General features: G+C 36.6%; 1 protein-coding gene and 1 non-coding gene across 2 annotated transcripts in view; one reads left to right on the top strand and one right to left on the bottom strand.

Annotated features, from left to right (window-relative positions):
* The window catches only part of Melk (maternal embryonic leucine zipper kinase), an 84341-nt gene that overhangs the window by 11374 nt on the left and 58326 nt on the right, over positions 1-14641 (top strand). The window contains exons 2-7 of the mRNA XM_047525592.1: positions 2447-2542; positions 3918-4003; positions 7216-7332; positions 11132-11275; positions 12246-12314; positions 14260-14352. Of these exons, the coding sequence (XP_047381548.1) occupies positions 2485-2542; positions 3918-4003; positions 7216-7332; positions 11132-11275; positions 12246-12314; positions 14260-14352 (567 nt within the window). The 5' untranslated portion in view covers positions 2447-2484. The remainder of the gene's footprint in view (positions 1-2446; positions 2543-3917; positions 4004-7215; positions 7333-11131; positions 11276-12245; positions 12315-14259; positions 14353-14641) is intronic.
* LOC124965090 (U6 spliceosomal RNA) lies at positions 6406-6511 on the bottom strand. Its single transcript, XR_007105096.1, has one exon. It is a non-coding gene; the product is annotated as a U6 spliceosomal RNA (small nuclear RNA).

The raw sequence follows: 14641 nt of genomic DNA, 5'->3' as shown, positions 1-14641 counted from the left end.
TTCTAGCTTTTAGAGTCTGGGTTGAGAAGTAGGCTGCTATCCGTATTGGTCTCCCTCTATATGTAATCTGATGCTTTTCTCTTGCGGCCTTCAAAATCCTATCTTTATTTTGAATGTTAGACATTTTCATTAAAATGTGCCTTGGTGTGGATCTGTTGTGATTTTGTGCATTTGGTGTTCTGTAAGTCTCTTGTATTTGATTTTTCATTTCATTCTTCAGGTTTGGGAAATTTTCTGATATTATTTCATTGAATAGGTTGTTCATTCCTTTGGTTTGTATCTCTGTGCCTTCCTCAATCCCAATAATTCTTAAATTTGGTCTTTTCATGATGTCCCATAGTTTTTGGAGATTTTGTCCGTGATTTCTTACCATCTTCTCTGTTTGGGCAACTTAATTTTCAAGATTAAATATTTTGCCTTCATTGTCTGAGGTTCTGTCTTCCAAGTGGTCTAGTCTTTTGGTGATGCTTTCCATTGAATTTTTAATTTGGTTTATTGTTTCCTTCATTTTAAGGATTTCCATTTGGGTTTTTTTTTTTTAGAATCTCTATCTCTTTGTTGAAATGATCTTTTGCTTCCTGCAGTTGCTCTTTCAGCTTATTGGTATTATCATTCATTGCCTGCATTTACTCTCTTATGTCATCCTTTGCTTCACGAATCATCTTAATCATGTATAATCTGAAGTCCTTTTCTGACATTTCTTCTAACATACTGTCATTGGATTCTATTAATATAGAATCTAGATTTGTTTGGATCATTTTCCTCCCTTGTTTTTTCATGTTTTTCATGTATCTTCCCCTCTAGCCGTGCAGATCTGGGGTATTGCAGATTTCCCCCTATAGGCTTGTAGTGGCCTTATAGATTTCCAAAACCCTTTCTTTAAGGGGAGATCAATATTAGCAGTGCCCAACTCAGACACTATGCAATCCTAGACCAAATAGCCCCTATGAGGACAATAACAAAATTGTCATAATAAACAGAATGAGGTCAAATATTATCTTCAGTAAAACAAACAAATTTGCAATAAGGTCTGCAGTTTCAAATGGAGGACAAAGAGGATGCAGAGGGATGTAGAATGTGGCTGTTAATGGGATAAGCAAAGAATATACAGAAGTTCTAGATAATAGGGTGAGAGTGTAATCAAAAGAAATTGGATGTTAGCATGCAAAAAGAGGAGAAAGAGACTCTGAGGGAACAGGTAAACAAAAGGAAAAGAGAGCAAGAAAAATAAATAAAAACTTAAACTTTTTCAATAAGGAGAAAAAAGAAAATCTACAGTATAACAGTTATATAGTAATGAAACCTCCCAGAGTTCAGTAGCCTGATGCATGAGAGGTACCTGACATTGAGCTTCCAGTCTCCAGCAGGCGTCTCAGGATGGGTTTTGCCCCACCTAAAGATGGGAGCTCTGGCTTCCAGGATTATCCAAGATGGCCGCTGTGGCTTCGAAATGTGTTGGCAAATGGGGAGCTGCAACTCGGGGTGTGGACGTGGTCAGCAGGAGGTCCTGGAGGCGGGATGTGGTTGTTCAGGCAGGGGTCCTGGAGGTCGGGTGTGTTTGGTGTGGTTGTGGGATCCTGGAGGCCGGGTGCAATCAGTTGGTCTGGGGTTCCGGTGATGGGGCACAGTCAGTTGGTCTGGGGGTCCTGGTGTCAGGGAGCAGTCAGTCAATGTGAGGGCCCCAGAGGCAAGGAGTGATTGGTCGGGCTGAGGGATCCCGGAGATGGGGCTCAGTCAGTCCGGCCAGGGGTCCTATGGGACTTGGCTGTTGTCTCAAAATGGTGGCAGCCATGTGTAATCAAACCTGCAGGTACTGTAACAGTGAACTTCCAGGCAACAGCAGGCAGCTGGTGCTCCACTGGCGGTCAGCTATCAGTTTGCTGACTGTTGTCGGAAGATCGGGAGGTGAACCTCGTGCGTTGGGTGATGGATAGGTGTAAGGCAGGCAATGGACAGAGGAGAGGCAAGCAAATGGCGGATGACAGGCGCCTGACAGTGAGCAATCTGCACTCAAAAAAGGTGTGGATATGCTGGCAGACTGCAGGTGATCACAGCAGACAAATGGGGTAAACGGCAGGGAATCGATAAGCAGCAAAAACTGCCTTACCAAGAAACAAATATCCTCTGCTTGAAACTGGAGTTAAGGAGCGACAAGGAACGCAGCCTCCCTCTAGTCCGCCATCTTGGATCTCGTCATTTATTTTTAATTCTTAATTAAAAAAATTTTTTTGTTGTTGTAGATGGACACAATACCTTTATTTTATTTATTTATTTTCATGTGGTGCTGAGAATTGAACCCAGTGCCTCAGTTGTGTGAGGCAAATACTACCACTGAGCCACAATCCCAGCCCTTATGTCATTTATATTTGCAGTTACAAAGAGAAGATATAATCTGATAATCTGGCACTATTTCCTTTATTGGTCATGTGCTATTTCTGTCTTACAGGTACTTTTTGTCATTTTGAATATATTTCCAGGTGGACTATGAAAGATTACGATGAACTTCTCAAATACTATGAATTATATGAAACTATTGGAACAGGTGATTGCTATTTTTTTTTTCCCCTTGGAGGTAGAGACTAGATCAGCTATTTGAGAATTTAGTCTGTTTGGGCAGTCATGCATTTTTTAGTCTAACTTAATGCTGTTTTAAAATTTCTACCTCGGGCTAGGGTTGTGGCTTAGTGGTAGAGCACTTGTCTAGCATGTGTGAGGCACTGGGTTAAGTTCTCAGCAATGCATATAAATAAGTGAATAAAATAAAGGTCTATCAACATTTAAAAAATATTTAAAAAATTTTTTCTATCTAAAAAAAAGTAGAGCAAGGATAGAGGACAGTAGTAGGAGAGGCCTTATATTGCAAGGACTTTGACTTATATCCTAAATAAGTAATCGTCCAAACGAACAAACAAAAAAATGTAAAGAAAGAAAAAAAAATGTCACTGGAGAGGTTTGAACTAAGGAACTCTCTGACTTTTGTTTTTAGTGAGTCACTGCTTGGTGGTGAAAAAATTGGGTGGGGCAAGGGCAGAGACAGAGATGTTAGGAAGGTATTGCAGTAATTCAGGTGAGTGACTCTGGCAATGATGGTGGCTCAGAAGAGGATGATAGTGAAGGTGGTGAGGTAGTTATTGAAGAATAACGTAGAGTAAAACATGAAGTGCACTGATCTTGATGGGTTGATGGGATATATATGTATATCATATATATTCACTCAGATAAGAGAGACCATTTCTAGTAAGTACCTGCTTCTTTTTCCCCCATGTAACTATTGATATATTTCTCCCACAGTAAGCCAGTGGGATTTGTTGATGGTTTGGCTATGGGGTGGTGCTAGAAAAGAGAGGGAATAAAGATGATTCCAGGATTTTGGGCCTGAGAGCACCTGGGAAAATGGAGTTGCTTCTTAATGGAATGGGGAAGAATTTGGAACAGACTACCACAAGCTTCTTTTTGGAAGTGTTAATTTGAAGATTGAGAAATCTAAGGAGAAACATTTATTCAGCTTTTGACCTAGTTTTGAAGCAATTGTTTATCCTCAGAGTTTTAAAACTGAATGGAAGTTTTATATAATTTGTCTATGATCTCAGCAGCTTTATATTGTATTCTAGCAATATGAATTATTAAAGCAAATTTAATCTCAATGTTAATCATAAAGCATATTTCTAAATAGTAAATTCTGTTTTTCTCTTATTACAAAATTAGATGTATACTATCATGGTAGGAAAAAAATAAACTTCAGCTAGATATTGAATGAGTAGAGGCTAAGGTCACAGGTAACGCTTGAGAAGCGACAGAAGAAAGAGCCACACATTTCCAGAAAACTGTGGCTTAATGGAAGCTTTAAAAAATATGTGAACAGATGTTTGTGCTTGAGTCCTTGTTCATCTCTTTGTCATACATTTTCCTGTATGTAGGTGGCTTTGCAAAGGTGAAGCTTGCCTGCCATATCCTCACTGGAGAAATGGTAGCTATAAAAATTATGGATAAAAATGCCCTAGGGGTAAGTTTAAAATTATTATTTTTTAATATTCTTATAGAACAGTTTTGTGATAAAAACCTGAAAATCCTAGTTACTACTCTTTTCTTAGAATAATATTTCTATGGTTTTTAAAAAGTGTATAGATGTGTGCTTTTAAAGAATTCTGGGTGGTAGGGTTTGTCCTTCAGATTTTAAGGCAGGGCATTTCAACTCTGTAGCATCCATTTTTTTGGTGGGTGTTTCATAGTCTTGGAGGAATTTCTGAGTATTAATATCTCCCATCTTTACCTTTTCACAACACTCTCACTAATGTTGATATATTTTGTAGCATAGATAAGTCTTATATTTAGCATTTTATTCAAAGTGACATTAGAAGTTAAGTAATCAGTCCTTTTCTTAATCATTCTTTTTCCTATCTGAGAATGCTTTAGGTTAAAGCTGCTCGTTACCTCCTAAAATAGCCCACTCAATTTGTGGTTTTGGCTATAATGTATATAAAGTTGTTATTTTTATGTTGAAGTAAAACCTATCTTATTGATGGTCTTTTGGGCCTTCTATACCTTTTTAGTGTTGAAGTCATCATTTTCTAATTTTTTCTGTTTCTAGTCTTCTGAGTGTTCGCTACTAGTCTCTCAATATATATCTCAGTATATATCTGTGGCTCTTTTATTTTTTTTTTTAATACTACTGGGGATTGGATGCTCTACCACCCAGCTATATTCCCAGCCCTTTTTATTATTAATTTTGGGACAGGATCTAGGCTAATTTGTGCAGACTGGCTTCAAACTTGCAGTCCTCCTGGCCTTAGCCTCCCAAGTAGCTGGCTGCTTCTTTTTTTAAGGATAAATTTTAAAAATTAAATGTTTTCCCTGACCAAAATCTTTTAAGTATTAGAAAAGAAAAAAGAGAAATATTAGCTGGGCATGGTGGTGCATGTCTGTAATCCCAGCAACTTGGGAGGCTAAGTCGGGAAGAACACAAGTTGAAGGACAGCCCAGGCAACTTAGTGAGACCTTGTTTCAAAAGGGGCTCAGGATGTAGGTCAGTGGTAAAGTGCTTACCTAGCAGGTACAAGGCCCTGGGTTCAATCCTGGTACTGCAAGAAAAAAAAGTTAAAAACAAAGAAAAAGGAACTTCTCTTCTGGATTGTGTTAGTATTATAATTATTCATAGTTTACAGTTTAGTAAAACAGTATAAACATTTTAGGCCTTGCATATGCTAGGCAAGCACCGAGTTATGTCCACAATCCTTATTAGATTTTATTTTGAACTTGCAACCCTTCTGCCTCATCCTACAGGCATACTCCGCATCCCAGCCATAACATGTTCTTAATTATGAAACATAAAAAAATACTTTTTAAATGTTTTCCTTATTGTTGGAATGAGACAGGGTTTAACATTAATCATTACCTTATTTTTTTTATTAAGGATATAAGTGATGATTAACATACATAAGTAAATCAAAGGAGATTAAGTTTTGTTATAGAAACGTCATTCAATTCTTTGAATTCTCTTCAAAATTTATACTAAAAAATCAGATATTATTTTTAATAATCTGTCAAATAATAATTCAATCTTCAATCTTTGTTTTTTTTTTTTTTTTTTTTTTTTTTCTTTTTGAGGTGCTGGGGATTCAAATCCCGGTCCTTGAGCATGCTAGGCAAGCACTCTATGAAATGAGCTATTTCCTCAGTTTTTTTTTAGTTCTCAGTACTATATTCATTAATCTAATGAAAGAATATTAAAAAACCATTTTTCTTGGGCATTTAAACATCGATTACAAATTTGATTTATTCCCTTGAGCAATTTAGACTTTAGTTCCAACTTTAGTACGACTAACATCACTTCAAACATTTAATCAACAGAAATGTGTATTGTTATTATAAAATGCATCATCCACTTCAATACTCAAAACTGATATTGGACTGGAAGTTTAGCTTAGTGGCAAAGCACTTGCCTATCATGTGTGAGGCCTTGGGTTTATTTCCCAGTATTGTAGGGAAAACAAAACAACTTACCCTAAAGCATCAATATGACAACATTAGCTTATTATTTCTAAGCTCTTTTTTTATATTTCTATTTTACACTTATTTTAGTTATTTCAATTACTTCCAGAGTTTTAGTCAACAGGCTTCTCTCACCAAAAAAAGAAAATAATAAGAAGAAAGATTATCAGAAGAGTTGCAATTTTTTCTTTTTTTGGTACCAGGGATTGAACCCAGGGATGCTTAAACACTGAGTCACATCACCAACCCTTTTTCATATTTTATTTAGAGACAGGGTCTCACTAAGTTGCTTAGGGCCTCACTAAGTTGTTGAAGCCGACTTTGAATTTGTGATCGTCCTGCCTCAGCCTCCCTAGCCACTGGGATTACAGGCATGTACCACTGTGCCCGGCTTGCAATTAAGGTTTTTTTTCTTTTTTAAATATGGAATGCTTCATGAATTTGCACGTCATCCTTATGCGGGGACCATGCTACTCTTCTCTGCATTGTTCTAATTTAGTGTATGTGCAGCTAAAGCAAGCACTTGTAATTGATTCTTGATAAGACCCATCATCTGGTTGCATAGTTCTAGATAATTGAATCTTGAGCCATTGATGATTAGTTTGAGTCTGTTTTTCTAATAAGGTTTTATTATTTCTTGGGATTTCTTGGTTTCTATCTTTTCAAGATTTTCAGCCTTGGCCCATCTTTCTCCCTAACCAACTTTTTTTTTTGGATTGAATGTAGGTGTGCTACAACCCCAGCTCATTAGACTTTTTATTTTGAGACAGGATCTTGCTACGTTGCTGAGGCTGGCCTCAAACTTGTAATCCTCTTGCCTCAGCCTCCCTAGTTCCTGGGATTATAGGCCTTCCTTACCGAGTCTGGCTCCTAACCGACGTTTTGTTGTTGTTGTTGGTACTGGGGATTTATCCCAGGGGCATTTCCACTGAGCCACATTCCCAGCCTTTATTTATTTATTTATTTTTCTGAGACAAGTTCTTGATAAGTTGCTTAGAGCCTTGCTGAGTGCTGAGAGTGGTTTTGAGTTTGCAAACCTCCCATCTCAGCCTCCCATGTCATTGGGATTACAGGTGTGCGCTACCATGCCCAACTTTTCCTGTGTTTTCGAACAGTTTGCTTTAGGGCTCTTGATAGTTTTTCTACTTAGTATTAAGACTACTGATGTGGATGCTATGAACACTTCTCATTGAATTATTGCTTGTTTGAAATGATGTTTTGTCACAGAGTGATTTGCCCCGGGTGAAAACAGAGATTGATGCCTTGAAGAATTTGAGACATCAGCATATATGTCAACTCTATCATGTGTTGGAGACAGCCAACAAAATATTCATAGTTCTTGAGGTTAGTAGTGTTTTCCAGAGACCTAAGACTTTTGTCACTTTATCAATAGTTGAGAGAAAATTATGTTTCACCTGAAAGATTAAAGTAAATGTTAAGTAGTTTGCCTGTTTGAGTTCTGTCTATAACAATTTAGATCATTAAAGTAGTCATATAGAACACAGTGGAAATTCATTGTATATGTATTCTCCCTAATATACCCCTAATGAGGTGGTTTAGATTATTGGATGAAATGTGTCACATTTGGTCCCAGGGGAAGGATTCTATTTTAGTACTATATAACTACAAACCTGATGGCTTAAAACAGCAAAAATTTGTTTTGTAAGGTTCTGGAGGATAGAAGTCCTCCAAAATCAAGACATGGGTAAGATCGGTTCCTTCTGGAGAGTCTTTGCTGATTGCTGGTGTTTGCTGGCAATTTTTGGCGTTTTGTGGCTTATAGATACACCAAACTACTCCAATCTCTACCTCCATTTTCAAATGGCATTTCCTCTCTGTCAGTGTCTCTGTCCAAATTTCCCTCTCATAGGAACCCAAGTCATTGGATTAAAGCCCACTTTAATCTAGTATGACTTCCTCTTAATTTGATTATATTTACAAAGACCTTCTTTACAGATGAGGTCACATTCATTGGTCCCACATAGTGCTTGAACATCTTTTTTATCAGGGGGAGCTACAGTTTAACCCACAGCTTGTAGAGAGTTTCCAGTGCATGTGTTATGCAAGCTAAACTCTTTCAAGTTTTATACTGCCCTTTTTGGCATTAAACACACTTTTGAGAACTTGTATCATTCATCTCTTATTTTATTTTCCTTAGTTTTAAAAAGGATTTGTAGATGGACATTGTTTTTACAGATTAACACTGTTTTAAAAGCATATTTTAAAATTTGTGTTGAAAGTTTTGGACCTAGAGCTATTTTTACTTTACTGTACTATAGATCAATCCACATGGTCTGCTATAGTGATTTTAAAATCTTTTTCTTTTGAGGCAGGGTCTTTCTATGTTGCCCAGGCTGTACTCAGACTTGAACTCCTAGATTCAAATAATCCTACCTCAATCTCCTGAGTAGCTGGGATTATAGTGCATGCCACCATGCTTGGCTGAAATTCCCAAAAAACAAATGAAAACTCAAAATATTCTTGAACCTTGGACAAATTTAAAAGGTACAAGAGAATATATGTTAAAAATAAAATTCTCTCTATCCTGTATCCCATTTATCCAATTCCTTTTCCTCTGTGTCATTCACTATTTTTCTTGTGTTTCCTATGGGTACCAACAAATATTTAACGTGTGTGTGTGTATGTTTGTATATGTCTATGTATGTATAGCCTATGGTCACAAACTATATTACTCTGTACTTTGTTTTTTCCCCCACTTAACATTTTATTTATTTATTTATTTGCATTTTTTATAGTACTGAGAACTGAACCCAGGACCTTGCACATGTTAGGCAGGCACTCTACCACTGAGTTACATCCTCTGCTCTTTATTAAAATTTTATTTTGAGAGATCTTTTTAAGACTGACCTTGAACTTGTTATGTTCCGTTTTCCTCAGCTTCATGAGTAGCTGGGATTATAGGTGTGTGCCACTAGTCCTGTCACACTTAGCATTTTAGTTTGAAGATTATCTATTTACATTCATAGAAATTTTAAATGTTTCTTTTTTCTCTGTTGGTTTTTTTTTTTTAATCTAAAAAATTTTTGAATTTTGGATATTTTTTCTCTTTATTTTTTTATTTTTTATTTTTTATTTTTTTGGGTACTGGGGATTGAACTCAGCTTTCAACCACTGAGTCACATCCCCAGCCCTATTTTGTATTTTATTTAAAGACAGTGTGTCACAGGTTGCTTAGCTCCTCGCTGTTGCTGAGGCTGGCGTTGAATTCACAATCTTGCCTCAGCCTCCGAGCTGCTGGAATTACAGGCTTTCGACATTGTGCCTGTCCTCTTTATTTTTTATTTCTGTATTGGAAAATATGAAATAGTTTGTTTTCTTCATGTAAATCTTACTGGATAGAGTTTTCAAAAATTACTATTGAGGTGTAATTTACATATAATAAAATGAGCACATTAGGTATACAGTTGGACAAATGTATATACCAATATACTTATTATCTGACTCAAGTTATAAAACATCATCCTAGAAAGTTTTATCCCTCCTTTTTAAAGTAAATTTCTGTAACTACACCTGCTCTGCTCTTCCCAGTTACTGCTGATCTAATTTCTGTCACCATAGATTGTTTACCTGCTCTAGAACTTGATGTGAATGAATCATATAATCTGTACTCTTTTGCATGTGGCTTCTTTTGCTAAGCATTATGCTTTAACAAGTCACCATATCAATATGGTATACTCTTTTACACTTTGCTTTTTTACTTAATTTGTGACATTGTCATATCAGTTTGTAAAGAGCTTTCTCTTCTTTTTAAAATTACTGCTACAAATTTCATTTTATAACTGACATAATTTATATAGCGTGAGCATTTGGGTTATTGTTAAGGTCTGAATGTAAGTGTTCCCACAAATTCTATGCTGGAACTTAATCTCCAATGTGATAGTATTAAGAGGTAGGGACATTAGGAGGAGGGATCTGAACTCATGAATGGGATTATTTCTCTTATCAAAGAGTCTTGAGGGAGCCTTTTATTCCCTTCTGCCATATGAGGACACATAAAAAGTGCCATCTATGAGCAATAGGTCTTCACAGACACACAATCATCTGGCACTTTGGTCTTGGACTTCCCAGCCTCCAGAACTGTAAACAATAAATTTTGGTTGTTTATAAGTTACCAGCATAAGGTATAATACCATGTGGGCTAAGACAGTTGTTTCCAGTCTTTTGCTTTTATAAACAATGTTGCTTTAGCAAATGATGTTTAATGTGCATCATTTTCAATTTAAGTACATCTTTAGGAAAAATTTTTAGATGTGAACTGTAAGGTCAAAGGTGATATGCATTTATAATTTTAATTGACGTTGCCAAAATGAAAAGAAATTTTTTTCCCCCAAAATGAAATAAAATTTTAATTGGAAACCCAGTTTACAAAAAGTATGACTGCCCTAGAGAATGCATAGAAAGCCTAGAACTTTGAGCTCTGGAACCTCTTCTCCCTGCAAACCCTGTATTCCTCTGTGCAACTTGAGTCCTAATGCTGAAAATCTCTGGTCTTTGGACAGCAATCAACAATAATTACTGGAGAAATAATTATTGCTGCTCTAAAAGAAATTTTTAGGTAACTGTTGAACATGGTGGTGCATACTTGTTATCCCAGTGATTCAGGAAGCTGAGATAGGAGGATTGCAAGTTGAAGGCCAGCATCAGCAACTTAGTGAAACCCCAGGCAACTTGGAAAGGCCATGTCTCAAAATAAAAAAAAGGGCTAGGGATGTAGCTCAGTGGGGAAGTGCTTCTGGGTTTAATCCAAGTACAAAAAAAGAAAAGGAAAAAAAAAAAAAAGTAGGTAACTGTAGTAGATGTGAGTGCATTAAGATGAGAATGAGTTCTAATTCTTTGCTATAAAAATATAAAACCCTGAGAGAACCTTTTAAAACCTTAGTGGTAGTTGGTTCTACCTTTGTTTACTGGTAATAAAACTGTTCAAGAAAAGAGTTATTATTCTCATTCCTGGAATAATTATTGACTTGTTTGATCCTTAGAGTGTATTTTTGAATATGCTCACTCATATCCCTTGCCTTTAAAGTTGAATTCATTACATCTGAGTTCAATATAATTTTTTTATATTCCTCTGAAGTGATTTCTGTAAGCTGTAACAATATCTGTTTGACTCTTGTTGTTGAAGTACTGCCCTGGAGGAGAGCTGTTTGACTACATAATTTCCCAAGATCGCCTGTCGGAGGAGGAGACCCGAGTGGTTTTTCGTCAGATAGTTTCTGCAGTTGCTTATGTGCACAGCCAGGGTTATGCTCACAGGGACCTCAAACCAGTAAGTGACTATAACATACTTAGATCTTCATCTGAGAGTTCAGCATTATCTGCCTGGTGTTTTTGGGCTTCTAGATTTTCTGTTTAAGAATCTTAGATTTGCTTCTTTTTCTTGTTCCAGTCAGAATCTATCCCATTTCTTTTTTTCCTCCTTTTGAATTATGGTAGACTTTTTGGATGGATTAGCATTGTTTATCTGTCATTTTTATATCATTATAAATGTCTTTGTAATCAGTATTTCATTCCTAGGAAAGAAGAGTCATTGAGGGTTTTCCGTTCATTGCTGTTTCTCTAACACTGTGCTTCTTTAATTTAAATCCATTACTCCTCAGGATTTCAGTGGAATCAACAATCAACAGACTTTTTTTTTTTTTCTGTACTAGGGATTGAGCTTAAGTCTCACTACTACTGAACTACATCCCTGTCCCTTTTTATTTTTATTTTAACACTGGATCTGGCTAAGTTGCAGTGGCTTGCCTCAAATTTAGGATCCTCTTGCTTCAACCTTCTGCAGACTTGACTTTTTAAGGACTGCTGAATAAAAATGTGAATACTTTTAAGTCTGCAGGCTAGTGGGTGAAGGTAAATATGGATTTAAAGGTTCAAGGACCTAGAATTGCTCTGAGAAGATTTGACAGCGTTCTTATCTTTTTTAATCTGTTTATGCCAAACTCTTCAATTTGAACTTACTCCTTAGGCTTAAACTTAACTTGGCACAAATTGTGTTTGCTTGTAGTTGGCCCTCAAGGAATGATTTATGCCGGTGTGTCTTGAGAGGAAGTGGTGTACTTATCAACATTCCTTCTCTTTTCTCCTTTTATACTTTGTATTATTTCACTACTTTTTAGTGATTTTCTTTTTATTGTACTCAGGCTTTTTAATATAATCAAGCTTAAATCAGTTTTAGAAATCGCTACAGGATGTAATATAAGGAGATAATACAGTTATCAAAGTATCTTTGTTTTTCCTAGGAAAATTTATTGTTCGATGAAAATCATAAATTAAAGCTGATTGACTTTGGTCTCTGTGCAAAACCCAAGGTAAGTGCGGAAATAAAAATGTGTTTATTCTTTGTAAATATACTTCTTAGCGTGTTACTGTGCACTGACTTTTACTTAGTCTTTGTTGAGCTTGGTTGCATCCATTGTGAAGAATGTTAAATTTAATTCCTGGCATCAGTAATTTGTATAAATCCTCCAGATGATTATAAGATATGTAGCGAGGATTGAGTACCACTGGCCTAGGTGTAGGGTTGGTCCTGCTGAAGACCCCATGAGTAAGCTGTGAGAGACTTTGCAGTTGCAGCGCCCAGACCACATGAAGTCTTTAGCACGAATGCTGACTAGATCATATGCTTGCAGTTTGAGTGTATTGCCACTAGATGATGCCTTTGTTCATCTAGCTAGGAGTTGAGAATTTATTTGTATTTGTTATACAAATGGTTATATAACTAAGAATTAGTTACATTTTGTGAGAATCCCCTTTCTTTAGGAAAGGAGGAGGAAAATGTCCAGATGAACTTATATATTTATACCATTAGGTATTTCCCTAATTTGCATTCCATAATTAAATACTGGTATTCTCCAGCATAACTTCTCTTTGAGGTGACTTTGAACTTCCCAGCTTTGCTTTCTGTAGCAGATCTCCTGTGTGGCTGCTATTGGAGGTTTCCTCCCTAGTTCTCTAATGATGATACTCACAGTCTCTAAAATGAGCTGTCTACACTCATTAAGAATGTTGAAATTGCAGACTTGTCTTAGCCCTTTGTAGTTCCTTGATTATTTCCTATCCCAGTCAGAATTAGCTAGGTGCAAAGGGAAGCAGATTTTGGCCCTTCAGTGGAATGTTTTATTCTTTCTGATTCTTTTCCCTCTCTTGGCTCTTCAGTGACTATCAGTGGAGCCTGGTGTTTGGGAAGGAAATGCTAGAAGGTATTATATTTTCTAGACACATAAAGATTATACTTTGAACAATAAGCTGTCCACAGCAGGCAGTGGGAAGTGTTTGCGATAGACTTCATTACCCGTTTTTTTGTGGCCTCCAAAGATTTGACCCACATAGATGACATCTAAGAAAGTGGGGGTGGCCTGGGAGAGGATTACCTCTATCTTCTGTGAGGAACTCATTTCTGGGCATATTTCATTTATAAATGAGATCTCAGTTTTACAAGTCCTTTGCCTACTTTAGGACTCTACAGGAGTTGGGTAGTAACTTCATTTTCATTGTCTTGATGTTTCTGTGGGAGAGAGGAGCGTAAGCAGATTGCTGAACAGATCTGGGAGGCTAAGGTGATGATTTCTCATATAACTGAATCTAGAAAATAGGCTTTCAAGACACTGTTTCACATACCATTTTGCTTTCTTTTCTCTAAGGAGAAAGACACTCTTCTGTATTTTTAAGGATTTGATCTTAGAGATAGGAACTGGTAAAGAAATAATCCTTTCTCCTTGAGTATTAAAGGGTGGGAAGACATGGGGGTATGCTAGGCTGATTATTATGCAAATGAATATATAGGGAAGTGTAAACCTGACTTGACTGAGTGAAGGAGAAAAGTATTTTGTACCAGGTGGTAGTAGTATTAGAAATCCAGAGAAGCAGAGAAAACATACATATATGCAGGTATGCAATGAATATCAGGTTGGCTGAAGTCTTTTCCTTATTTGGGGTAATTCTTCTTTTAACTCCTGTTTGTGTTCAAAGAGTGCTTATCAAGGTTTAATTCTCTCTCTTTTTTATTTGGTACTGGGATTGAACCCAGGGCTGCTTAATCACAGAGCCACATCCCCATCCCTTTTTATTTTTTATTTTGAGATGGGGCCTAAGTTGCTTAGGGCCTTGCCAAGTTGCTAAGTCTGGCTTTGAACTTGTGATCCTGTCTCAGCTTTCAAGTTGCTTGGGTTATAGACATGCGCCACCATGTCTGACAAGGTTTAATATTCTGAAGGGCTGTAATTAATAAGTGTTTAATTTTTATCTTATTGACAGGGTAACAAGGATTACCATCTACAGACATGTTGTGGGAGCCTTGCTTATGCAGCACCTGAATTAATACAAGGCAAATCGTATCTTGGATCAGAGGTATTTATCCATTGATTAAATCAATATAATCAACATATATTGGTGATTTATAGTCAGTGAGTTAGACACTATATTGGGGATGTAACAATGAAGTAAGTAATCTTATTAATCAGAGTTTATTTGGAAAGTGAGATTTATAAACTAGTAGATAGAATAAATAATTTGCAATAAACAAAAACCTATAATACTCTTTTGAAGGAGGTCTATAGTTCTGGTGTCCTTATTGTGGTTGCTTTTGTACTGAACAGTGCCATAGTTTGGACTGGTTAGTCCAGCTGGTTAGAGTACA

Source organism: Sciurus carolinensis, chromosome 14 (assembly GCF_902686445.1).
Source record: "Sciurus carolinensis chromosome 14, mSciCar1.2, whole genome shotgun sequence".
Taxonomy (NCBI): domain Eukaryota; kingdom Metazoa; phylum Chordata; class Mammalia; order Rodentia; family Sciuridae; genus Sciurus; species Sciurus carolinensis.
The sequence above is the reverse complement of the archived record's forward strand: the minus strand, read 5'-3'. Positions and strand labels throughout refer to the sequence as shown.